Here is a 26595-nt window from a genome sequence, read left to right on the forward strand (position 1 = left end):
CATGTGAGGGAAGAGCTAAAAATAAACACCTGACCTGGTAGCTGGAGGCCCTTCCCGAGCCCCTTCGGGGTGGGGGGAGAAGGGTATAGGGCATTGGGACCATTAGAAGGGGAGCCAGAGGGAGACCTGGCCAAGGCCCAAGTCTTCTGGAGGATGAGGCTGGGATGGGAGGCAGGCCGTGCCTGGGGGTGGGAAGAAGCTGGAACTGCAGCCCTGAATCCTGTGTTTGTGCTGCTCGCATCTCTGGCCCTCACTTGCCCCTACTCCACCACCACCCCTTCATTCCCTGTTCATTCATTCCCTCTCCCCATTTAGTGTCTACCCCTCATTCATTCATTCACTTGCGTGTTTTCTGTCATACTCTCCGTCACCCAGCCCCAGCTTTGAGGAGCTGCTTGCTTGCTCTTTTCCTACCCCCTTTGGCCAGTGGGCTGGGGATGATCTGGGACCTGGGGATAGACAATGGGAGGCTCTGATGACCATGTCGGCTTTGCCTCCCTCTGTCCAGTGCCTTTCCGGGGGCAGGAAGGCAGCAGCCCCCAAGGGCAATCACCATCTCACGCGCTACCCTTCGGACGGAGCTAGGTGGGTTCGGGGCGAGGCAGGGGACGTTGAGTTGTCAGAGAGTTGGTAGGGAACCCCCGGCAGGCATGTGAGACCTCCTACCTTCCAGAATCACTAGCTGCTGTGCCTCGTGGGCCGAGAGAGCCCAGCGCGCCTCCTCCCCACACTGTGCCTGAATGACCCTGCTGAACACAGTCTCTCTGCAGGTATTGCTGGCTGAGGTGTCCACCTGGTTACAGTGACACTGGGCTGGCTGCCTAGCCCAACGTATCCCCAGTCCTACTGCAAGACCCGGGACAGCCAATGAGAACTCCTGAGACAAGGATGCCCAGAGGTTAAAAAAATAAAAGCCCAAGAGTGGCACACTGGACCACAGGCATGGCCATTACTGGGCTGCTGCTCCTCTCCTGACTGTGGCCTCTGCCTCCAATAAGAGGAATCCTTGCTGAGAGCCCCAAGGTGTGCCTTCACAGTTGGGTTGCCCTCTACTCACGCTGCAACAACAAATGTGTTCGTTCCCTGGGGCCAAACCTGATGAAACAAGGGGCTTGCACTGGCCACAGGCTCAATTCACACCCAGGCAGTCGGGGCTGGTAGGGACTTTCTTGTCCCTGCAGAGACTTCCTTTTCGGACACTCTGGTTCCCACCTCCTGGCTGAAGGGCTGCCTGTGTGCTGGACCTTGCTTTGCACAAGGGTCTGAGGCATGGCATTTCACTGGTTCTCACAGAAACCTAAGAGAGAACGCTATGGCTCCCATTCCGCGTGGAGGAAATGAGGCTCCCTGAGATCTATTCCCAGAGGCAGACTGAGGCAGGTGTAGAGCAGAGGTAGCCCCCTCCCCCAGCCCCTTCCACATCACAGGCGCCAGGCCCTCTGCCATGGGAAGGTCTGACTTCTCAAGGCCATGGCTGCTACTTCAGCAATTATAATAAAATAAGAAGCTGGCGGCATTACTGTAACTATTCCGATTGCACTAATTTCTTCACAAACCCTATTTTGAACCAAAAGCCAATTAAAAATTAAGCCAGAGGGTACTATTATCCTTCAAAAAGATAAATAGGTAAAAAAAATTTGGAATCAACAACTCTTAATTATGAAATGACTCACTAAGTAGCACTATGGTTAATTTTTTGGAGGAAATTTCAAAGGGAAAAGAGATCTAGCTTTTCAATGCCACCTCCATTGTGTGCTCTGGACTCCCTCTGGAGAAAGAAGGTGGAAAGGTTTTTACGGCTCAGAGATGTTGGGGATGGTCCCCACTCTGGCAGCCCAGACAGGTGGCTGGAGCCACAGCAGGTCTAAGAGGCCTGGAGGGAGCTGGTCCGTCCCCGCCAGGTACCCAGCACGCATGCTGACATGGCTCCCTCTGTTCCACGTTGTGCATAGAGGCAGCTTGATGGGGAGAGACTGCCAAGGCAGACCTAACCCTTGGTCCTGGAGAAGGCTCTCTTCCCTACCTCCTCCTGCCACCTCCCTCCCACGGAAACACAAAACTGCTCCAAGAGCCAAGCGGCCATTCACTGAGACAACACCAAAGATGGCCCACTGAGGACAGGCAACAGTGCTGGTGGGAAAGGCGGGGGAGGGGGACACACCAAGCACCAGTCCCTTCCCATCAGCCCCTCGCAAGACCCAAAGAGGCAGAGCCGTGAGAAAACTCTGATCATTGTCTGCAGGGAGAGAGGACAAAGGCTTGGAGTAAGGCCGTGGCTACTGGGATGGAGAGATGAGGCCAGAGTCTAGACAGTGAGAAGGCAGAGCCGCAAGGCTTGGGCCATGGAGGATGTTCAGGGGGACAGGGAGCTGAGGATGTCCCAGATTGCCAGCTGGCACCTCTGATGGATAATGGTGGCATGGTCTAATGGTAGGAACCATGGGAAGTGGCATGATGGCTGCCCATCCACACTTCCCCAGGAGCAGCCCCGGGCCCTCTGGGGATAGCAGCTTTAAGCAACAGAGCCTTGAGGAGAAATGAGTCAGAGAAGCTGGGCAACATCCGGACTGCTGTCAGGAGCACAGGACCAGGATACCCAGCAGCTTTGCCATCAAGCCCATGGAACCCACAGATCCTGTGGAGGCAAGGGTGGCCCTGGCCCAGGAGGAGGCAGTGGGGCAGGACGTGGAGACAGCGGGACATGGACGATGGGGGCAGAGGCCATGACCGCCAAGGGGCAGAAGCTCCAGAGTCCAGGAAGATGACAAGCCAACCTCTCATGAGAGGCTGAGCTGAGAATCCAGACCGCTCACCCCGAGTCAGCATGTGACTGAGACTCTTCTGTTTGGGCAGAATCAGCACTTCCTCTGGCCCGGCCCGGAGGCCGCTGAAAGGCACTGTCGGGAACATTCATCCTCCTGGCCAGAGACAGTTCTGCCTTCCCCTCTGCACAGCCTGCCTAATGAGGAAATGTGGGCCAGGAGGTCTCCTGGGGACAAGGTCCTCTGGGCTAGGCAGCACAGTGGGCCAGAGGGGCTTGGCTCAGGTCCCCCCACCCAGCAGTGTGTGCGTGCCTGGCTCTGACCAGAGCGCCTCTGCTCTGCAGTGGCTCCTTGGTGTCCCCTCAGCTCTCTGGGCCGCCAGGCCAGCCATCTTCCGGTGAGCCACCAGACCTAGGGCTTGGGGCAGCGGCACTGAGGGCCTGGAGGGCCACACAGGCATCCATGAAGAGGTCATCTGTTTTGCTCAAGCCACCCCTCCCTTTATGTTGGAAAACATGGCCTCTCGCAGCCAAAGTTATTCTCATTATCGAGCTGCTCCCACGGAGGCCTGACCCAAGACAAGTCAGAACTAGGTGCCACAGAGCCCATTCCACCACCACACACATTCCTCTGTTGTCTCTGGGCCGGCAGTCATGGCACCACACTCTTCTGCCCGCCATCAGTTACACATGGCTCAGCCCAGGGGCCCCAAGACTCAGGAAACTGCTCTGTGCCGGAGAAGGGGGCTTGACATCTCCTGATGTGACACAGCTAGGGACACATCAACCTGCCCAGATGAGCCAATCATAGACCCCATGGGCACTATCGGAAGGGGACATACCCAGCTATGTGCAAGGCAGCAAAAGTGGAGTTCGCATGGATGAACCTGGTGGGACGGAGTGGGGTGAGGAGAGGAGCCACAGCAGCCTCCCATCCCAGGCTCACCCTGCTCTGCCAGGGTAGCTCCATGGGCACTTTTGGAGCCTCCCAGGGTGGGCTCCAAGCTTCACGAGAATACCAAGCCTCCTGCCCACTTTCACCCCACTCTGCACAGGGCCAGAGCCCTCCAGTGGAAGAGGGACTACAGAGAGATGGGCCCCAACCCCAGTACTTCTTCAGACTTCCCTCTGGGTAAGAAGAACATCTCTGAGCATCTCCACAAATAGCTCCATGGACAGCCAGGCCCTGCCAGGGAGAATCTGTGGACCAAAGGTTATGGCATTGACAAGTAAACATTAACACCCATGACCTCGGAAGAGGAAATGAAGGGAGGACATTGCCTGGCTGGGCTGTCGTGCTATGAGGAAGCCTTCTGCCTGGCCCTGGGCATGGGGGCATAGCCCACTGCCTAACTGCCCTTCAACCCCTGTGAGGGTCACAGACAGTGGGCAAGGTGGGACCTCAGGCCCTTCTTGCATGCACAGGGGTGACTGGAATCTTCCATCAGGGCCATGCCCATGATAGCTGGGAATGGGGAAGCCAGCACAGGGCCTCCTAAGCCTGGTTACCTTTGGGACCAGCCTCAGGCACTGGTCAGCTGGTCAGAGACAGTGGACACCAGGACTCCATTCACTGCACCACTTAACTCTCAGAGTGGAAGGAGAGGCTGGGGCCAAGGCCAGATAAGGGAGTGGAGCCCTGCTGCAGCGATAGGGACAGTCCCGTGACTGCTCCAGAATCAGCTTTCTGCTGCCCTTTCTGACTCTGATGCCCTCCATCACCCCAGGCTCAGCCCCTCACCAAGGCCCAGAGGAACCTGCTTGGTCCAGCTCTTACCTCCACCAGGTGGGGCGTCGGGTTGAAGCCACACAGGTTGCACACCTGGAGTTTGCAGGTGGTGCAGGTGTTATAGTTGGCGGGGCCCTTGCTGCCCACGTTGAGCTCAGCTTGGCACAGTGGGCAGGTGGCCCTTTCCTTCGTCGTGGTCTTTGGCTTGGCAGCAGCCTTCGATACTGCCTGGTGTTCTGTTCTGCCATGTTTTGGGCTGGTGGTTCCCCCCGTTCTCGCCTGGGCTCTGGGCCCTGAACCAGGCTCAGTTTTGGCTCCAGTTGTGGGCCCGGGCCCAGGCCCTGAGCCTGGGGGTCTTGGGCCAGCCTCCTTGCTGGCATCACTGAAGACAATCTTGGGCGGCCCCTTGCTCGGGGCAGGCTGGCCCTGGGAGTCCGCTTCAGGCTGCGCAGACATGAGGGTGCTCGCCTGGGTCAGCAGCGACGCACCAAGGCCAAAAAGCTTCCCAGTGAGGCCCTCCTGGGTTGGCTCAGCAGCACCAGGCCCGGAGGGCGCTGCAGTGGCACTCTTGGCTGGGGCCTCTCCTGCTGGGGGCCTAGGCTCGGCTGTGGAAGGCTTGATGGGGAGAGAGGGCTGGGGAGACACCTTCCCCACTTCCGGAGGGGCGGCGGCTGGGGCAGGCCCCGGCACTGAGGTGGCCCTGGCTGTCTCGGCCTGCCGGGGGCCAGGCTGTGGTCCCCCTGGGCCCCGAGCTCTCTCTTGCTCTGGCTTCCCCAGGGGCTGTTTGGCTGGGGAGTGGGAAGGAGACAGGCCCGGGGAGTGCAGCTGCTGCTGGCTCTTGGAGCGAGGCGCCGTGGTCATGTCCATCCCTAGAGCCCTCTGCATCTGGCAGTTCAGACACAGCCACTCCTTCACCTGAGGAGGAAGCAGCAGGGTCACCAGGACGTTAAGGACTGGGGCACCCACGGCCCAGGTCCTCGCAGCCCCCAGCAGCCAGGGCCAGCTCCTCGCACAGGCAGGAGCACCAAGCCTGGGACAGGTGTTTCTGGGCTGCCAGGTACACGGAGATGAACGGAGGCACTCACACACCCCCCAGCCCCAAACTGCCGACCCACTGCCGGCCACAGTCCTCCCCACACCCACTGGCTGTACCTGGGTACATCGTGCGTCTCCACATCCCACCTCGCCAACCCACGCTCCCATCCTCCTGGTTGGATGACCCCTCATTGTGCATGCTAAGTCACTTCAGGCATGTCTGACTCTTTGCGACCCCATGGACTGTAGCCCGCCAAGCTCCTCTATCCATGGGATTCTCCAGGCAAGAATATTGGAGTAGGTTGCCCTTTCCTTCTCCAAATGATCTTTCCAACCCAGGAATCAAACCCACGTCTCCTGTGTCTCCTGCACTGGCAGGTGGATTCTTTACCACTAGAGCCACCTAAGAATAGCCTCCAACTGCTCACTCTCTTTCCCCTGCTGCCTGCTTCAGGTCACTTCCACAGGGCAGCAGAGTGATCTTTTAAAACGTATATCAGGACAGACCGCATGGCCCTAGAACAAGTGCCTGGTATGCAACAGGCACTCAATAAAAACTTGCAGAATGAATAAAGGAGTGAAGAATAGTAGGTGGGAGAGGGAGGAAAAGAAAACAAAAAGAAACCATGATCCCTGTCCTTGAGGAGCTCAGAGTCTTGCTGAGGAGAAAAGATACAAATGAAACTTCTTGAGAGCGAAATAAATGAGGGCAAAGTGATACGATGTGAGTGATGTAAGCCAAATGAAAAAATCTTTTGCTTTCTTAAGGAAGACAAATTTTTTTTTTAGGGATAATTTGTGCCTCCAGACTAAACAAGGCATGTGCTGCTGTTCACAGGATGGATGTGTCATTTCTCTCTGTCATTAGCTCCTTCCCAAGGAGAGCAGGCTCACATATGGGTTGGGCCAATCACTGGCTTCAGCCAGGGTTGCAGGGATGGGCACATGACGTTGCAAACAGGGCCAATCAGTGCCCTTCCATATTTCAGGGTGAATGAACAGTAGGAGATAGCGTCACTCATCAGAAGGACGTAGCAGTGGCGTGGGCAGGAGCCTTCTTGCCCAGCGTGCAGAGAGGCGCTAAGAATGAAGTGAAGAGACAGTCAGAAGTGGAGCCAAGACAGGAGAAACGAGCAGACCCCATGGCTTCATTTATTTCTCTGGATTCAGCTCTGCCTTAAATCTACCCTCAGATTCCCAGTTACATGAGCCAATATTATCTTCCTCTCAAAATCCAAATATAAATCAGAGCATGTCACTTACAGGCTCAAAGCCCTCTAGTGGACTCCCCCCTCACTTACCATGGGAACTCTCTTCTGTGATCCAGGAGGGCCCCCATCTACTCCAGCCTATGCCTCTCTCTGTCCCTCTCTCCTGCCCTCTCACCTCAGGCATGCTGGTCTCCTCTTCTACCAATCGATCCTTTGCGCTCTCTTCATAACCAGGCCTTTCACTCACCCTTTCCTCAGCCCCGGAGCCAGCTACCTGCACATGTCTCAGCCAGGATCACTTCCCCATCAGGGCCCTTCCTGACCATATGATTGAAAATCCCTCCGAAGTACTCTGTAGCTAACCACCCAGTTTGTCTTCATGGTACTTGTTCTTTCCCAAAGCGTATGCTACTTTATTCCTCTGGGTGTCTCCTTGCCCTGCCCATGAGCTCTTATTGAGGTGGTCCAGGGACAGTGCATAGTACCGGGCACAGAGCAGAGCTTACGCCACAGAGTCTTGCTGGGGGATGAAGCCTGATAACCTATCAATAGGGGCATGGCTCTTACAAGGCTACAGCCATGAGACTGGAGAGTCAGCACCCCATGGTGTGGAAGGAGCTCCTCCTTCTCAACCTGAGCCAAGGCAGAGGACAAGTCTGCTCATCCATGGTTGCAACTAGAGTCTGAATGCACCACAGTAGCCTAGTTGCCAGGGAAAGTTCAGTCTGGTCCCTGGGGCAGAAAGCCCCTTCTGCCCATCCTCAGTAGGTACCACTGGCCCTGGTCTCTGCCTTGAGGTCACAAGGCTGTATGGCTGCCACTGTGGCTGACTTGGAGTTTGGGAGCCTGGGCTTGGCTGTCTTGCCATGAAACCAAGAGTAGCATCTGAGACAGGGGAGAAACATGCACTTTGGTGAGTACCCCATGGCGCCCTGCATCATGCAGGGCATGTTTGCAGGCACTCTTTCATTTTGTCTTCACAGTAGAGAAAAACCAAGGTCTAATATGATTTAGCCTCTGGCTCTTGCGGTTACCCAGCTAGGAAGTGATGCTGCTGGAGAGACTGGCCCTGCCAGCCCTGCCCAGCTCCTGAGCTGCAGCCTGAAGCCCAGTGCCTTTCACGTGTCTACCTCTTCTTCAGGCCACTGAGCCTCATGCAAGTCAAGTGAGAGGTCTAGAAGCTGCCCTCGAGAAACTCAAAGACCAAGCCCAGCTCTGAAAACCATAAGATTAGTCATGCCATAGCACTGGGTGTGAACTGCCCCGCCCCAAGCCGGGAACTGTGAACTCATCTAAGCGCTTTGAAGACCCAAGGCAGCTCTGTATACTTTTGGACGGAGAAAGTCACAGAGAAGACAATGTGTGTCCTTGGGACTCAGCCCCAAGACTCCTTTAAAGAAGTCATATTTGGTAGGGGTGTCAGGGTTCATTTTTGTCCAAAGTAGGAGCTTGCAGAGGCGAGCTGTTTGGGCTAACCCTCAAAGAAACCCAGGAGATGATCACCCTCCTGAGCAGGATGCCAAGGCCCTGGCCCAGGGCGGAAGCCACAGACTCAGCTCCTGAGGTGAGTACACTGCTCACACCCAAGGTTCTGTCTGTGAAGCATGCCCTGAGGTGGGATTTCCAGAGAAGAGGAATCTGGGAGGTGAGACCCTTTGATTCTGAGACTTCAGGGAGACCCTGTTTTGGGTCCTGGATCAACAAGGGGTCAACAAGGGCCTGTGCTAAAACTGCACTTACCACAAGAAGCTCCCCTTATCCAGCCCCCGGCACCCAGGCTGTCACAGGCGTCTCACCCAAAATAGAACCTCGCCAAGAAACGGCTAAAACGCCCCTCAGTGAGTCATCTCCCAGATGGGTGCAACTATTTCTATCTAGCATCTTCCAGACGGCGAGGAGCCTGCACTGTGCCCTCTTCCAGCCCCTCCCAGGCCCAGGCCTGGGCCGAGAGGACCAGCACACAGGCCTCCTGGGGAGGATGCTGGCTGAGCAAATCTCTGAATCCGTAAGACTCCCCTCTCTGGCTCCCCCGTGGACCCCTGGGAGCCTGCTGGGAGGGGGTCATCCTCAGCCTCTTCCTCCCTACTCCAAGATCCTTATCCCACGTTAGGGACATGCGGGTGGCCCACTGGTTGGGCAGGGAGACGGCTGTGCATCACCAGCCCACCTAGGCTATGGATCCATGACCAGGCCTGGGGCAGGTCCCCAGACTCCGGGACCAACCACAGAGTCTTCCTTGGCTGGACCGTGTCTGTGGCTCCTGGGCACCCTCCTAGCCTACTGCCCACTAGAATCAGAGAGCAGGCCTTCCATCAGTGTGACAGAGGACCTCTTTTAGAGCCTTGTTATCAGATAACTCCGTAAGCCTAACTTGGCACTCGGCTGGGAGATGTGCCAGTCACAGACCTCCTGTCCCAAGACCCAGAGGTGGAGCTAAGGGGACCTCCCAGGGCTCCAGCTACCAGGTAGATGGCTCTGCCAGGTGGTGGCTGATCCTTCTTGAAAGCGAGGGGCCCATCCTGCCATCTCAGAGGCACAGAGGCCCCTGGACCCCGCCCAGTGGGGGCCTGAGCAGCAGTGGGGGTGGGGAGGCTCAGGGCGGTGTGCTGGTCCGGAGGCAGGGAAGCAGAGGCTCTAGGAAAGTGGCTTCCAGCAGGGAGGCAGTGCCTGTGCTGTAGGAGCCGGCTCGAGGGTGAGCACAGCAAGCCCCGTGGGCTCTGAAGGGAGGTCCTCCCCGGGAGAGCCTTCTCAGCTGCTCCCTTCCTCGCACCGTTCAGTGCACAACAGGGCAATGGAAGTGATGCCATCCTCCAGGAGCCGGAGGCTGGGGGCTCTGGGAAGCGCACGTCTGTGTGGCCTCTCCCTCCATGGGGCTCCGGGGCAGGAAGGGGAGTGGGGACACCTTTCGGGACGGGTTTCTCTATCTTTCCCACAGGGACGCTGGTGGCACTGCACCTGCCGCCCTGTATCTCAGCCCCAGAGGGTAGAATCCAGCCTTGCATGTGGTTATTTGGCCCCAAAGAAGGCTGCCCAGGGTGGGGCCTGTGGCGCTGTCACCTCCAGGGCTGCCGGGAAGCTCTGGGCCCCCAGCAGTAATGGGTGCTCCTGCAGCATCCCCTTCCACGGCGCCACCAGCAAGGAGGAAGGAGGGTGGCACACGTCACGTGGCCCACCTTCCTGCGGAGAGCAGCCGCTTGCCTCGGAGCCCAGCCCTCCCAGGGAGAGCAGGCAGGCTGCGTGTCGGATCACTGCACTGACATCATACCTGATGCTGCATTCACGCCTTTTCCATTTTGGTACAAGCTGAAACATCACAGAAGCGGGTTATAAATGAGCCCTCCCTGCTGGTGCCAAGTCCAGAGGCTCCTGGGAGGGCCCCACTGGCCAGTATGATGCCATGCCCTTCCGGGCTGTGAGTCACGGGCCAGGCCGCGACTGGAGGCATGCAGCCCACTGTGGGCCAGGGACGGGGGCAGGACTGTGTGCTCACACTGCCCACGGCATTGGACACGTCACCTGCCTCATCCAGCATCCGACTGTCTCAAGTCTGCCACTAAACTGATTCCCCTGTCAACTGGTTGACCTCAGGCCTAGAGGTGGGCACCACAGGGTCCCACAGGACAGGGCACGTTGGCCCAGAGCCTGTTCAGCCAGGCCTGGCCCACAGGGGAGGTCCGTGCCAATGTCATTGGGTCAGGACCCTGAGAAAGGTCCTCGGAACCTGCCTAGCATCCGAGGCCAGGATTTGGGTAGTGGAGGCTGAACCCAATTGCTGCTTGGGGCTGGAAGGCCTCACTAGCCTGAAGCTCCATGAAAGGGAGAGAGTTTATACCTTGCTGGTCCTTCCCCACCTCCCAAGAGCCCTCAAGTCCCCCGGTCCTACACCAGATGGCCCCCCTCCCTCCCAGGCCTATCTTCTCTGTGCTATATATTCATTCTCAGATAATTTTACAGCCTCCTCTCATAGCTAAAGTTAGGTGTGCCACGCCTGATGGCCGCAGCAGTGAAAAACCCCCTCTCCTGCACAGCAGCCTCATCGGTCTGCCCCAGTGACTAGCCTCCACCTCACAGTGATCCAAGCGAGACAACCGAGAGGCCCAGCTCCTGGGAGCAGGGCTGGTAGGGCTAGCTGCCCAGGGCTGGCTGAAGCTTCAGGGCATTTCCCCATTGACTCAGAGATGGTTTGGGTCAAAGTGGCTACTGCCAAGCAAACCCACCCAGAAGGGACAAAGGCCACCTAGAGGTCCTTTCACATCCCCTCTGCTTGGAGGTGGAACAGGGAGGGCTAGGCCCAGGAAGAGAGGAGACACCTTAGCCGCTCCGCAGCCCACTGCTGATCCATGTCCTTCTAACACCTGCTCCTCTTTCCTCACGGCCTGGGCGGGTGGCAAGGTGACCAGGAAGGAACGGAGGGAACGGGGCAAGGCTGGAGGCTGTGGCAGAGGGATCCAGGCTGCACTCACAGCACCACCCCCAGGCCATCTGGTGGCCCGGCCCTCGCCGCCGGAAAGAGTGGGATGCAGTCAGGAGAGGAAGAGGCTTGTGGCCACTGCGTCTCTCCCTCCCTTCTCCACACCACCCACCCTGGGTACATACCTAAGCCCAAGGTTTGCCAGGGGGGTGGGGGTGGGGTGATGGCACAGTAGCTTGATCTCAACAACATCTAGACCTTGGAACAGGTGAAGAAAGACCGTGATCATGTTTCCATAGTTTTCTTAGAGGGGGCTTGTGAGTGATTCTGACTAGAGCAAGGGGGGTGGAAGGCACATGGGTTCCTGGACCTGGAAGAGTGGGGAGGAGGTGGCAGCCCTGCTGTACCCACAGGGGCAGAGGGTGGGCGCCCCTGGGTGCAGGCTGCAGCCTCATTTTGGGTGGTGCTCCAGGAGAATTCTGCTGATTGGAGTGAGACGCAGGCGTGCAGTCAACCCTGCCTCCGCACAGCACTCATTCCCGTGGTGCTGTTCCTGGAGTGAGGACGGACTCCTCTGGAGGAGTTCCAAGCCAGCATGCGTTGCTGGGGCAGCTCCGAGCGGGGCAAGGAGACCCCTGATGGGGCTGACAGACAGGGCACGGCTCATCCTCTCCAGGAGTGGCTCCCACCCCGACCTCACTGTTCCCCTCTACTTGCTGGCCCACGGCCACACCTGTCTGCTTCGCCCAGCTATCAGAACAGGTGTCTCTGTCCTGGAGGAGAAAGGGGTGGCAGACCTGAATGCAGAGTCACTGAAGAGCAGAGAGGCGGGCTAACAGGGTGGAGCAGGCTTGGGGCATCAGCAAAGCCACCGAGGCTGGCACCCACAGCCTGCTTCTCCCTGAGAGAAATGCAACCTTCGGGAGGTTATGGTGCTTGTGTAGGAACCCACATCCAGGGAGAGAACAGCCTTCCTGTCTTGTCCCCATCACTGGGCACTGGATAGGCTTAAATGTGAACACCTCTGGGCTCCTGGTCAGTGCGTCCTCACTGGGAGGGTCTCCTGGGGCTGGCGAGAAACATTCGGACCCTGTCAGGTGAGCACCTGGAGAATGGTCAGCATTTCCCAAACTGGGTTCCATAACCGCAGCCATGAAAGCAGGTCTGGGGAAGGCGGCCAGTGACAGCCCTGTCTCGGAGCTCCTGCCTGGACGTGCCATGAAGGGCCTGGCCCGGAGGCCTGCTCTTCCTCTGCAGTAAGTTGGGGGCCCCTTTCCTCCTGGACCGGAGCCTCGGCTCCTCCAGGCACAATGAGGCAGATGGACCGAGTGTCGCCAGGCCCTCCCACTCTGCTGTTTTTCCAGGCACAGCCCAAGGCTGGCTCCCCTCCCTGCTCACCGAAGGTCCTCGGTGTGGGGGAAAGGCTGGGAGGCCCACCGTGGAACTGGTGCTGCATGTGTGGCTCTCCCTTGATCTCCGCCCACCACACCCAGCGTCATTCAGGTCCTGCTGCTCTATGAGCCTCTCCAGAGGCTGGATCCCAGGGGGCAGGGCCAGCATAAGGCGGCGGGGGGTGGGGTGGGGAGATTCCCGCAGTGGCCTCTCATCCCTGCCTGCCAAACCCCCTGCTCCTGCGAGGCTGGGTGCTTCTGGCTTCTCGGCAGCAGGATCACAGGTGAGCTTCCCTGGCCTTCATCACAGTGCTCTAGATACTACGGAGCAACACTTACCTAACTGATCAGCGCAGGGACGGGCCGTTTCTAATCACAGATGTAATAATCACGAGTGTGCACGCCTCCGCAGGAAGCCCCCACACTCCAGGAGCGACTCCAAACGCACTGAGTCATCTCCCTACACCGGCAGCTCCTTCCTCGGAATCTCACACTTACCTCTCGCAAACCACACGTCCCACACCCACAGCACCTCATGTCACAAATAGACCCCGACCTGTGAACGATTCTCACTCAGCCCTCCCCCACCCACGTGATCCAAACGGCTCCTGCTGCTGCTAATCCCAGCTGCAGCCACAGCCACGCAGTCACCATGCTCCAACCAGCCCAAGAGCAGAGCTCTGGGGGGACAATCGGAGACTTCCGGGGGTTACTGCAGCAGGGAGGGAGGGAGCCACTCATTTCAGAGGCACGGGACCCAGCCCAGCTAGTAAACTGGAGCACCTGGCCTCCAGGGCACCTAAGAGAGGCTCCTGGGCTTGGATGAGCACTCCACAGCAATTCAAAGCATCCCAACACAGCCAGGGTAGGGCTGGGGACCCTGGGTCCTCTAGGGCAGAAAGGAGGCCAATCTCATGGAAATGGCCTTCCAGTGGCCTCGGAGTGAGGGTAGGACACTGTCACCATGTGAATCCTGGCTCCTCACCGGCGAAGGGGAGCTGCTCTGCCCCCTCAGGCCCCAGCTAGCCGGAAGGGGACACAGAGGAGGCTCTTCCCAAAGCCCAGTCCCCTGCCTCCCTTAACACCTGCTCCCCTCCCCTGGTCCCCTCTCCAGGACCCACTGGAGGGAGGCTGGCCAGGGGTCAGGGAGATTTGCCTCTCTTTGGGTCCTGAGGCTGCTCATGACCCTCTCCAAGTGTGCACCCATGGGAAAAGCTATCCGTAAGGCTCTCTTTGGCCTCCCTAGGGCATTTTTCCAGGTCGGACTTGGAGCAGATAGGAAAGCACCTTCTACACAGGACTGAGCCCAAGCTTTCAGGAGGCGCAGTAATCAGCTCCTCTGGAGATCTGAGACCAGGACTTGCTCTCTACTTCCACACCTGGGAGCCAGAATCCCAGCCCAGGGAAGACGCAGGGGCTGACGGCCAAGGGAAATGACCAGGAAGAGAAAGGGAACCAGGGTGGGGGGAGCCGGCGCAGAGGTGATTACCTGGGTGAGGTGAGGGTTGGGGTTGAACCCACACTGGTTGCAGACCTTGTTGTGACACTGGGTACAGGTGTTGAAGTTCGGCTGGCTGGGGGTTGACGTGAGGTCCGAGGTCTTACATATGGGACACAGCGTGCTGCTGGGAAGGGGGGCGATCTGGGGGACGGAGTAGGGTGATGTGGGGGTGCTGCCTCTGTCTGGTGACACAGAGGGGGACCGCCCTGATCTCTGCGTCCTGCTGTCTACCTGCAGCGTCCTGCGGGGGCCGTCGGCCTCTTGGCCTGCAGGGCCCTGTGCCCTCGTCTCCCGGGGGCTCTCACGGCCGGGAGTGGTAGCAGAAGGCTGCTTCGGGGTTGGGGAAGCTGCTCTCTGGCTACCCAGGGGCTCCTTGGGGTCCAGTCTCCGGGGAACACTGAAATGACATTGAAAATGACAAGGTTAGAGAAGTTGCTTGCAGAGGTCTCCACCAACCCAGGTGGCTGCCAGGTGCCCTCACCAACCCCCTCTGCCAGCCGGTGCCATTAGCACAGCCCTCCACCAGCCCAGTGCTAACTGTGCTCCATGCTGAGCCCTGACAAGTGTCCCCACCTGAGCCGTCAGCACCAGGCCATGTGGTCGGCTCAGGAATGTTCCCTTCATTCCCTGAAATGCAGAGTCTGATTCAGTAGGTCTGCGGTATAGTCTGTATTTTTACGATCTCTAAGGTGATGCCTTTACTATGGTCTGCAGACCACACTTTGAGAACCAAGGTTCTAAACTATATATGAATAACACCTAGACTGATTTTAACATTTCTGACTCTTAGACTGCACACCAAATTACATCAATATCTGTGAGGGCAGGACCCTGGCATTAGTATTTTTTCCCTTCCTAGGTGATTTCAACATGCAGCTAGTTTAGATCAACTGCTCTGGCAGGTCTGTTACATTCTGGCTTGTCTGCTTCAGAGGCCCATATTGGGCAGCTGGAGGTAAGCAGGGGAGGCCCTCGAAGGCCCAGCTAATGCCACCTCCAGCAGGGACAATGGAGCCTTCCTTCTGGTGGTCTTCCAGAATGTCTAATGCCAGACCAAGTCCATCAAGATGGGTGATGTGTTTGTTACTTTTCTGCTACTGTAAGAAAGGACAGGGCCAGAGCTCTAGGATCCAGGCCTTGAGGAACCATTGAGGGGAGTTCAATATGCCTGACCCCCACCTCCATCCGACATGGCCCAGCTGCAGCAGAGGCATCAGAGCTGAGTAGAAGGCAAACCATGAGGCTAAACTCAATGCCCCACATTCCTTCGTTTGACCCCCCTCCCAGTTTTCCAGTTTGAAGAAAGCCACGTACAAAAAGCCAAAGGCAAGGCTTCACACTGCTTCCATGACATTTTATACTTGCTTCAGTGTGTATTCATTTGGGTGGATGCTGGAACCCAGGCAACAGGGCAGCCTGGCTGAAAGTCACTGCGGAGGCCTGGCCACAGCCGCCTGTGGAGCATCCTGGCCTGGCCCCTTCGGCCCCTGTGCCCCCAGTCCTTGTAGGGTCTGACTAACAGAAGGAGACTCTAAGTCTGCTGCCCTTATGTGAACGCCATCTGCTTGCCAAAAAGATTCAGCAGCCCACTGGTAGGCTGTCTCAGGTAAAGCCATTTTAGAGGGGAACCGCAGAGCCCGCCGGGAGATCCACTCCAAGACACTCTATGGTCCTTCCTCCCTTCCAAGGGACTGCCAGGGAGGAGACACACCCTCGGTCTAATAAAGACTCTTCCAGGAAAAAGAAAAAGGACACTGTTAACTGTCTGTCAGCCAACACAGCACACATCCACCCATCCAGTCTCACAGACTGGCCACTTCGGATGGCCAGAGCCTGAGTCTAGCCCTCTGGAAGTCACCTTTGCCGCCAGCTGTGAGGCCCAGTGCAGTGTGGTGGCTGGTGGTGGCTGCAGCCATCTCTAGGCCCAAAGGACTCCAGGGCCTTTCAGTAGACTAATTTCTAGGTGTCATAAAGAAATAACCCCACTTGGTTAAACGCATCGTTTCATATCTTACTTAAATTACTTGGGGCTGCAAGCTCATCAGAAGCTATGGAGAGCCCTTTATAATATGCAAAGGGACCAGAACCCTGTTTCCAGGCTGGGCAAGGTCCGTGGTTTCTTCTGAGAAAGTAAGCAATTTCTACTGTGTTTGTTTTGCATGCTGTGTGACACGCAGTCTTTTGTGTACACAGTGACTTTTTAATTCAATGTTGCGTCAAAATGCAGTCTTTCTGGGGACACTGTATGTGACCATCAGGGATCCAAATTCAGGTTAACTTTCAACTCAGCTGTGGTGGCAGTGAACAAACAAGCAATGCCCTCTGCACCCAGCAGAGCCTGTGTGGCGAGGCTGGTGCCCCCTGCACACAGGCCCAATGTGTGTCCACACACCATGTGGTGGCTGCAACTGACGCCTGGCAATCGCGACACACACCCGTGGACCCTTAACTCTCCTGTCTCCTGGACGACTCCTCACACCTTCTCCTTGATCTCCAGGCCGCCAGCCACCTCCCTCTGCTCACTGCCACTGACAGACTGTCCACAATCTTGCTGGGAAAGTGGGAGCGGCTGGAGGGGAATTTGTACAACTAAGGCCTCTTGACGACTGTCCCTATGTTTGCCAGTCTCCTGCTCCCAAGGCCCACTTCTCACCTTCATAAATTCTCCCCTCTCCTTCATCATCCTTGCTTACCTCTCTACTCAGATGATTTTAATGTCCATACAAAGATGCTTCTCCCATCTTGAAAAAGAAAAAGGAAATCTGGCCCACTTTCCCCTTCAGCTACTGCCTCATTTCTCTGCTTCTCTTACAGCAAAACTCCCTGAAAGAGTGGCCTCCACTCATGGCCTCCAGCCCCACTCCTCCCTTCCTCTCAACCAGGCCACCTGGCTTCGCCCATCCTTCCACAGAAGTCTCTCAGGTCATAGTCATTGGTGACCTCCACGGCATCAAATCCAAAAGTCGCTTCTAGGTTCCTCCTCTCACCTGATCATCCCCTGACCCGACAGCGCTGAGGCCTCCCTCTCTCCCGAAAGAAATTCTCAGCTTCCTCTGGGAACACCACCCTCTGCCAGGCGGCCTCCTCCCTCCTGGTCATGCTGTTCTGAGCTCTTCTGCAGGTGCTTCCTCGTCTCCCAAACCCAGAATCCCACTTCCAACATTGCAGGGACTCAGCCTTTGTGCCCACGAGGCTTTCCAAGCCCACAGCTGCCTGAGGCTCAAGGCTTTATCTCCTACTCCCCACTGGTAACTGCAAATGTGTGTCTGGCCCAGACCCCTCCCCTGAACTCCCCTCTCCTCTCCCTGCCGACCCCATGTCTTCACCGAGATGTCTTACAGACACCTCGAACGTGACATGCCCAAACTGAGGCCCCCATCTGCCCACATACGTGCTCCTCCCCATTTTCCCCTTGGAGACTCTGACTCCTTCTCCTCTCAGGCCTTATCAGTCATCAGTAAATCTTGGGCTTCAGTGTCTGGACATCCCGCTGCCTCCTCGCTCCACCCAGTTCAAGTTGCGGTGCCCTCTGTTCTCCAGTTTTGCACAAGCTGGGCTGCTCCCTCTTGCCCGTCTACGGTCTTCTCTATGCGGCAGCTGGGATAATCCTTTATACACATGAATCAAACTGCTTCCCTTGTTTGCTTAAACCCTCCTTTCCCTCGACAGGAAGAGCCAAAGGCTTTATAATGGCCCGTGAGGTCCCGTGAGGTTCGGGCCCTTTCCCTCCAGCCTCCTACTCTCTCTCTCGCCCTGGGTCTGCTGCCCTTCCACCAGGCCCGCTCCTGTCTCTGGATGTTGGCACCTGCTGGCACTTGCACGCACACTCAAGGGAGTGCATGTAGATACAAACACCCAGAGACAGGAGCGGGACCGGCAGAAGGGGAGCAGACACAGGGAGAGTCTTGGCTCTGGTGGCATTGTTGTGGGGACACTTTTGCGGACCAACCTATTAAAAAACGCAGCTTCCGGATTTCCCTGGCCATCCAGGGGTTAAGACTTCACCTTCCTGTGCCGGGGGTGTGGGTTCAATTCCTGGTGAAGGAGGCCAAAAAACCAAAATATAAAACAGAAGCAATATTGTAACAAATTCAAGCCCATTCTTTACCCTCTGAGCCACCAGGGAAGCCCAAGAATACTGGAGTGGGTAGCCTTTCCCTTCTCCAGGGGATCTTTTCGACCCAGAAATTGAACTGGGGTCTCCTGCATTGCAGGCAGATTCTTTACCAGCTGAGCTACCAGGGAGGCCCTAACAAATTCAATAAAGACTTTAAAACTGGTCCATCTAAAAAAAAAAATGCAGCTTCCGTCCCTCCGGCCTCTCTGTGCTCCAGGGCACTAAGACCTCCTGACTCATCATTGCTGCACCCGTGCACCCTCTGTGGTCCCGGCAAGACCTCTGGGCTTCCTCCACAGCGTTGCCCCAGAACCCAGCACTCACTGGATGCTCATACGTGTCTCCTGGGTGGATGGACTGCACTCATATCACGACTCAGAACAGTAAAACGTGGCCCCTAAATGTGTTTGAGCTGAGGAAACACGGCACATGATGGGCGTGCACTTGGCCCGCCCTGGATCTGGCCTCATGCAGGGCAGAATGGCAGGAGCAACACTCCGAGCCCTCTCTGGCCACTTGCTGTATACCCCCAGTTCCACCACACAGAACACTCCACTGACCACAGAAGTGCCTGTGCCAACCGTGCACTTGCACACACCTGAACACCACCATATGCCAGGTACCTGTCACGGCAAATCCATGTGGTAGGATGCAACTTGCCTATTTTACAGATGAGAACACTGCCACACATAGAAGTTAAGGAACTTGCAAAGCCATTATGACCTGTAAGTGGTGGTGCTGTGATTCCAATACCAAGCCCAATAGTTCAGACTTCTCTGGCAGCCCAGTGGTTAAGACTGTGATTCCACTGCGAGCGGCATGGGTTCGATCTCTGGTTGTGGAACTAAGATACCACATGCCGCATAGTGTGGTCAAAAAAAAAAAAAAGGCCACCAGTCCTTGTCCTAAAACATTCCGCGTTGCCTCTGGGTGAGCACAGTGAGGCTGTAGAGGAGTGGGAAGCACGGCAATGTGATTCACAGAGAAAACCACACTCAAGTCACTTGCTCATTCGAGCATTCAGTCATTCACATTCACTGACCCCTGGAATGATAGCTCCAGGCTGTGTGATAGGTGCTGATGGTATGAATGGATTGCGACTCACAAATGCAAGGTGGGTCCACAGGTGCTCATTGTATTGCTATTCTTTACATTTTATACATATTTTATAAGTATTCTTATATTCTGTATAATTGCTAAGTCACTTCAGTCGTGTCCGACTCTGTGTGACCCCATAGATGGCAGCCCATCAGGCTTACCCATCCCTGGGATTCTCCAGGCAAGAACACTGGAGTGGGTTGCCATTTCCTTCTCCAATGCATGAAAGTGAAAAGTGAAAGTGAAGTCGCTCAGTCGTGTCCGACCCTCAGCGACCCCATGGACTGCAGCCTTCTAGGCTCCTCCATCCATGGGATTTTCCAGGCAAGAGTACTGGAGTGGGGTGCCATTGCCTTCTCCGATTCTGTATAAACACCTATTCAATATTTAATTAAAATAAATTTTTTAAAAAGTGGATCAGATAGGGATCCAGTCTTCGGGGAGCCTCCAGTCCAGAGATGAGACCAGATGTGCAAACAAATCATTGCAAGACACGTCCACACAGTCCGGGGTGGAGTTTGAGAAGGCTTTGAGAACTCGGAGGCGTCTAAACCAAGTCTTCGTGGATGGGCTGCCTGCCACCCCCCTCCCAGGTAAAGGGGAACTGAGGCAGAAGGGAAAACACGTGCAAAGACCCAGATGCATGACAAGGTGTTGCTGTTGTTGACTCGCTAAGTCAAGTCCGACTCCTTGCAACTGCATGGACTGTAGCCTGCCAGGCTCCTCTGTCCATTGGATTTCCCAGGCAAAAATACTGGAGTGGATTGCCATTTCCTTCTCCAGGGGTTCTTTCTGACCCAGGGATTCAACCCGTATCTCCTGCATTGGCAGGTGGGTTCTTTATCACTAAGTCACTGGGGTAGCTCCATGACAGGGTGTAAGTCAGTGCTGTTCTCAGCATTTAGAACAGCTCCTGGAGACAGCGTGCAGCAAACAACTTGAATTCAGAGACAAGATGGGAAGGGCCAGGAGAGCAGGGCCTTTAAGCTTTTCAAACAAGGAAGTATTCCACTCTGTGACAAAGAGATGGTGGAGGTAGGGAGACAGAGAGAATAACTGAAAGTTGCTCAGTCGTGTCCGACTCTTTGTGACCCCATGAACTATACAGTCCATGGAATTCTCCAGGCCAGAATACTGGAGTGGGTAGCCTTTCCCTTCTCCAGCGGATCTTCCTAACCAAGGATCGAACCCAGGTCTCCCACATTGCAGGCGGATTCTTTACCAGCTGAGCCACCGGGGAAGTCCAAGAATACTGGAGTGGGTAGCCTATCGCTTCTCCAGCAGATCTTCCTGACCCATGAATCAAACCAGGGTCTCCTGCATTGCAGGCTGATTTTTTTCTAGCTGAGCTAGCAGGGAAACCCTACCAGGAAGATAGAATAAGGTGACAGCCCAAAAGATAGTCCAGGGGCTGAGAGAGAGGGAAGGCTCAGCAGGAGTATTCTGGCCTGGGGTCTGGGGAGCAGGGTCCTTTTGACTGAACTGGAGGATCCGGGGAGAGAAGCCAATTGGTGGGTGGAGACTGGGGGGTGAAATGGCAAAATCACAAGGTTGAGCTGGTTTTGTCGAATTGGTGATCTCCGTGGGGGCATCCAAGAGACATCAAGAGATGGGTTGGAGCTTGGGTTCAATTCAGACAGGTCTAGATATTTTTACCTGGGAGAGTTAAGGGTTCAGTTCATAGGCAAATCTCCAGAGGAACCTCCTTAACAAAGGTCTCCACTGGGCACAGAAGGGAGGGAGGGAGGTGTCCATAGGCAGGACCCAGCCCAGCCTCAGGAAGCCCTGGTTTCATGGATGTGGCTCATCAGCAGTGAGAGCCCTGGAGGCCAGTGTACCTCCCTCAGCCTCCGGGAGCCCTGCTCCCTGGGGAGGGCTGGGATGAGGACAGGTGAGCAGGAGGGGGAGAGGAAACTGCCATGAAGTGGGAAAGACACAGGAGGACAGGCAGGCGGAGGAGGGAGAGGGCAGAAGCACGGAGGAGTGGCTGGAAGACAAGGAGGGGAAGACTAAAAATGCCTTATCCAGGCTAGATATTTTTAAAAGATGGCCACGAAAGGTGGAGGATGTAAAAATAGCTGTATTTCCACCAGCTCTCCTCCCTTTCAGCATTTAAGGCTACTGACTGATCAGAGACAAGTCTTAAAGCTGGTTAGCAAAGCAGGAAGGAGCCTCCGCCACAAGGCCCAGCCCATCGGCCTCCCCCGCAACTCTCCTCAGTAACCTGAGGCCTGCTGTCCCATTCCATGACCAGTGCCAGGAGGAATAATCCAGATTGCGCTGGTCAGAAGCTGGGCTCTGCTCTGTCAAAAACCCCCAAGAAAGGCAGGAGGCCAACAAGCTCCAGTGGCTGAAGATGCTCTGACCCCAGGTATGTCCCTAGGGTCAGAGCCGGGGCTGCCCTGGCAGGTGTGCTCAGGGGGGCCTGCTCAGGCTGGGCAGACTGGCCGGAAAAGCGGGGAGAGACTGTGCGGGGTCCCAAGGGAAAACTAGGCTGGGTTCCACATGGCAGCCTTCTAGAGCATCACACCCCACCCCCTGCCCGCCCCCTGCCGCCTCCAGTTGAGTATTTGAAAGAAAGATACTTCACACAAATAAATAGCTGTCTTTGCTCACCAGGAGGGGAGTGAACTTAAGGACACTGTTTTTTCTAAGTCAGAGCAGCCGGAAGAGCCCTGCAGGGTTCAAACAAGGTTTTTGATAAATCCCTGGCTGACCTTTCTGTAACAGGCAATTACAGCCAAGGAGATGCAGGGGGAGGACTTCTTTAAGGCCCAGGCTAGGAAGGACCGCTAGGATGGTCACACACACCAGTGTGTCCAGGCAGAGAATCAGGGGCTGCAGAACAGTGGGCACCAGGATCTAGTTCTGGGCCCTGGAGCAGCTCTCTCAAGAAGGGATGGTAGAATTGAGAAAGTTTGAGTTAAAAAAAAAGAGCCAGTTTTCACATAAGAAAACATTTCCTGACTTGCCCACTTTCAGGCCAGTAGCCTCCTGCCTTTTTGATCACCAGTCCCTATCGCTAAAACATGTTCACGTATCCCCGACAGATGACTATTTACCAATTAAGTGCATATATATTACTGCTAAAACACACCTCCCTAACTGGCAATGTTTGAAAGAATGAGATAGGGCACAATGTAAATAGGAGTTTTCATGTTTTTCTCCATGCCTCACTTGACTGTCCTGTCTCCCTCCTCTCCCAGCACGTGTGCTCCGGTTCAGAGGGAATTCTTACTTTCCCAGTCTTTAAAGGGGTCTCTGCCGGTTGCCAAGACCAGGTTCTCTCCTGCTCTCAGCCCTGCCCCATCGCAGGTGTACTGAGGTCAGGGTCGGGGAGGCCTGAGGCTATCGGGGGGCCCTCCCCAGCCTTTCTGACCAGATGAACCAAAAAGGAATTGTCTTGCTAAGAGCAGCAGCACAGAGGTGAGGTCTCCGCAACACTCAGCTGCAATCTTCAGGAGCCTGTGAGTGGACACAAAGCCAGCACCAGGGGCTCAGAGTGCATCTCTAGACGTTTTTATTCATTCATTCATTTTTTAAAAGTTCATAGGAACCTTGTTCCCTAGTCTGGGTCTCAAGTCACAGGCCGCTGCCTTCCACACCATCCTGTCTCTCAAGCATTGTCCACACATCCCCTAATGCAAGCCCTGCCTGAGGTCTGGGAACTCCCCAAGGGGCCAGAGGCCTTCCTGCATCCGTGCCCACAGGCTCCCCAGAGCGCTGGCTGAACAGCACCATTCCAATGCGGCTTCTGGCGCGGAGCCTCCCGGGGTCCCCCTCCCTGTGTGTCCCCCACCAGCCCGGTCCCAGTGCTGCCCCACTGCAAGGCACTGCCCACTGTCTGTCTCTTTGGTCAGACTGGGCACCCCCAGGAGGCCAGGGGCTCCCAGAATCTAATTTGGTTGCAATCTCTGTTTGCCAGTCGAAGGAAGCAGAAGTTCACACAGGTAGTTAAAATCAACTGATGAAAAATAACTTGCAATTAGGCAAGATGTGTAGGAAATGAGTCTGGTAGGGCTTGAAAGCAACTTCGTATTTTAGGTGAATTAAACAGTCATATTTACATCATTTACCTTTTACAAATGTCTGGTTCAGCCAATTACCACGAATTCCAAGGGGAAGGGGTCCAAACATTGTTGTTACTATAGCATATAAAGGAACCGGCTTCCTTAGGTAGACTCAGTAGGAGGGGAGCGTTTCTGCTTTTAGTGCTCTAATGTCTTATTCCCACTTATTCATCAGTCTTGGGTAACAGCACATCAGTAGGAGATTACTGAGGGAGCCGGGAGCAGGGGCCCCGGAGCCAAGAGGGCCAGAGGAGGGAAGAAGCAGCAGGTCAGAGCAGAGTGACCAGAGTCACCGCCCAGAGCTGAGACCCAGGTCAGCAGCTCCTCAAAGGCTCTCCCCAACCCCTGCCAGGCGTTCCAGGTGGCCTGACCTGGGACATTAGAGGAAACAAGGGCCCCACCTTAGGGACCCTTCCCTTTGGGCACCATAAGGACTGGACCTAGTATGCTGACATTCGTATGGACTAATCCCTGCACATTCCTGTCCTAAGGGCTACGGCATCGACAGCATTTGAACTTTAAAGAACTCCCTGGCCTTTCTAGCCTGTGGTGACTGGGGTACCCTTCAACAGTGCATCCAGGCCAGTCACATGCCCCCGTGGACTCCCCTCCCAGGCTCAGCTTTCTGAGGGCACACATGGCAGACAGGCAGATTCTTCACCCCTCCTACAGCCTTCTCAAGATCTCTGGCCCCAGTCCAGCCCTTGGTTCTCATTTACCAACCCTGTCTTCTGGGAGTGCTGTGGCTTCCAGGCATGGCCCAGGAGCTCTAACCCAGCCCAAGCCACTGAGGCACCTGCCCCCAGACAGCCCTGGGTTTGCAGACATCTGCACCGGGACCCCACATGAGGACCACTTGGAGCTGCAAAGCCTCCCAGTTTTCTGGCTCAGGGGGAAGATTCCTGAGCTAGGAAGCTCTAATCAGGAGCCAGGCATTATTACATAAAGCTGAGCCAGCCTTTCCCTGCTTCTCGCTCCAGCAAATTCTACAACTGTAGCCTTTTACCAAGGGGACAGCGTTATGCTTGTCAGCTCGCCTCCAGATTCTGCTGAAACTAGGAGATAAGTCAAGAGGAGACTCTAACTCTTTGTGACAACGGAGGCGGCAGGCCTCACCCCTCACTCCAATTGGAAGCCAGGACTCTGGCTCACAACGCTTGACAAGCTTCAGTCCTGTCTTCAGACCTAGCACAGCAGCCTGAGCCCTCAGCCTGGCCTAAGGGCCAGGGACACATCCTGTGCCACAAACACGGCTACGGGCCCGCTTCATGTCCGGCCATGATCCAAGCGCTGGAAGGAAGACAGGCCAGAACAATGCTGTGAGTAAGATAAGCCAGCGCCTGCATCATTAATACGTGAGTTAGCTGAACATCTGCCGAGCGCGGGCAACCAGGTGGGACCTGAACACACCTCAAGTGTCTGAGGCTTCCCACTGCCTGATCTTCCAAGACCAGCAGGGAAACCCCACCAAGCCTGAGGAACCCTTAGCTCCCTTCTCCTGGAAGCCAGTGGGATCCAAAAACTACAACTATTGTGTATTCTGGGAGAGAAAGAAACACCAAAGTAATATCTCCATGTTAAAAACCTCTCTGTCCAGAAATAAGGCCTGCTCTTTTCCTTTCCGCCCCCCCTAGTTTAACATTTTTTAAACTAGTAAGAGCTTGTCTGCTCTTTATGCTTCTATACCATAAGGAAAAACTTACCTGTGACCCAAAAATGGTAAAAGAAAATTGTGACCGAGGGTCTGGCCCCTAGTTTCAGCTCTAAATGAAACAACAGAAGAGGGTCCCCGCCTGCTCATCTTCCAGAGCCACCCTGCCTGCACCTGCCTTCTGTCACTTGCGCCCACAGCCCAGGGCACAGAGCTAGTCCTTGGGCAGGGCTATTCCAACCGCTAAAGAGTCCTGCCTTCCGACAAGGACCTGCAGCACTGGAAACCACAGGTCCTGAAAAGAGAAGAGAAGCCTCTGAACAACGCCTTTGCCTGGCGATTTCAAATTTATTACAGTCAAGGTGCTGAGGAAGTGTTTAACTAGTGAATGCAATTCTTTACAGGGCCTGTGAAAAAAATCAGAATGACAAAAAACTGACATCTCAAGATGGGAAATGAGACTCAAGATTCCATCAGGAAAAAGCAGGCCTTAAACGACACTGCAAAAGCAAGAGTTCCCACCACCCTTCCAGCCTTCAGCATCCCTGTGTCCATTGTTCTACCTGCCCCCTCAGCCTAGTTGCAGAAAAATGCACATGGCTGGGGGCTCAGTTTCCTTGTTTGCCAATTTCACAGCCTTTCCTCTGTGGCTCTCTTGTCTTTCACTTCTGAGGGCTCTAACTCAGAGGGAGAAATCTAACATCTACTTGTGGCACTTGGGTTCCTGAACCTCCCTCTCCCTTAGACTGAGGGCTAGGAAGGTGCTGGGAGTTCCTTTCTAGATTCCTCCTGTTGAAGGTTCACCTACCAGCCCCCCAGGGAGCTTGCCTGCCACTGGGAGAGATTTCCCAATAACATGAGAGGCCAGGGAGGCTTCCTGTAGGAGGCGCTCCCCTCGCCCCACCCCTCCTCACCCCACCCCATTCTTCCTCCTGCTTCAAGGGGCTGATTCCCACGGCTCAGCCTGCTGCTGTAGGATAGCTCTCTTGCAAGGTCCCTTGGGCCTGACCTAAGGCCAGAACTTCCTATCCAAGCAGCCTAAGTCCTTTTCAGTGGGGGCCCTTGGCCAGGAAAAGCCCTCGACCAAGAGCTCCCTTCCCTACTCTCCTCCCTTTCCCAGGGCTCAGCCTCCGACCAGCACAGGCTTGGGGATGACCGTGTTCCTTCCTGACACGTGTTCACATGTCGAGAGCATTAAACTCAGCCACTTGGGCTTAAAAAATCTATTAAGACAGATGTACTCATAAGGAAAATGTGGGTCTGAGAGTGGTGATTAAGACTGAGATGATGAGATGCTCTGTGAGTACACATGCACACGTGTGAGTGGGGGGTACGCGTGAGTGCTCACGCGTGAGTGCTCACATGTGTGTGCAAGGTTGGGTGTGCATGTGGGCACTAGTGTGGGTGCTGTTGTGTGCGTGGGCAGTTCACTGCACATACACATGTGTGAGCACATGTGTGACCACATTTTTCATGGTACATGGAGTTACCTCTCTGAGTAACAAGTAAAGTCCAGGATGTCTGCTCCCCAGGGGAAGGGCCGATGTCCTGAGGGACTAACCCAACCCTGCGTCCTCACCCAGAGTGCCCAGGCCAGCCTGAGCCAGCAGAGAGAACAGG

The 26595-nt window shown here is 55.6% G+C and overlaps 1 protein-coding gene across 1 annotated transcript in view; it reads right to left on the reverse strand.

The window, feature by feature from the left end:
* The window catches only part of BSN (bassoon presynaptic cytomatrix protein), a 78867-nt gene that overhangs the window by 23901 nt on the left and 28371 nt on the right, over nucleotides 1–26595 (reverse strand). The window contains exons 2-3 of the mRNA XM_061396870.1: nucleotides 14028–14436; nucleotides 4539–5405 (exon numbers count right to left, since the gene is read on the reverse strand). Coding sequence (XP_061252854.1) covers nucleotides 4539–5405; nucleotides 14028–14436 — 1276 coding nt within the window. The remainder of the gene's footprint in view (nucleotides 1–4538; nucleotides 5406–14027; nucleotides 14437–26595) is intronic.

This window comes from Bos javanicus, chromosome 22 (assembly GCF_032452875.1).
Source record: "Bos javanicus breed banteng chromosome 22, ARS-OSU_banteng_1.0, whole genome shotgun sequence".
In the NCBI taxonomy this organism is placed as follows: domain Eukaryota; kingdom Metazoa; phylum Chordata; class Mammalia; order Artiodactyla; family Bovidae; genus Bos; species Bos javanicus.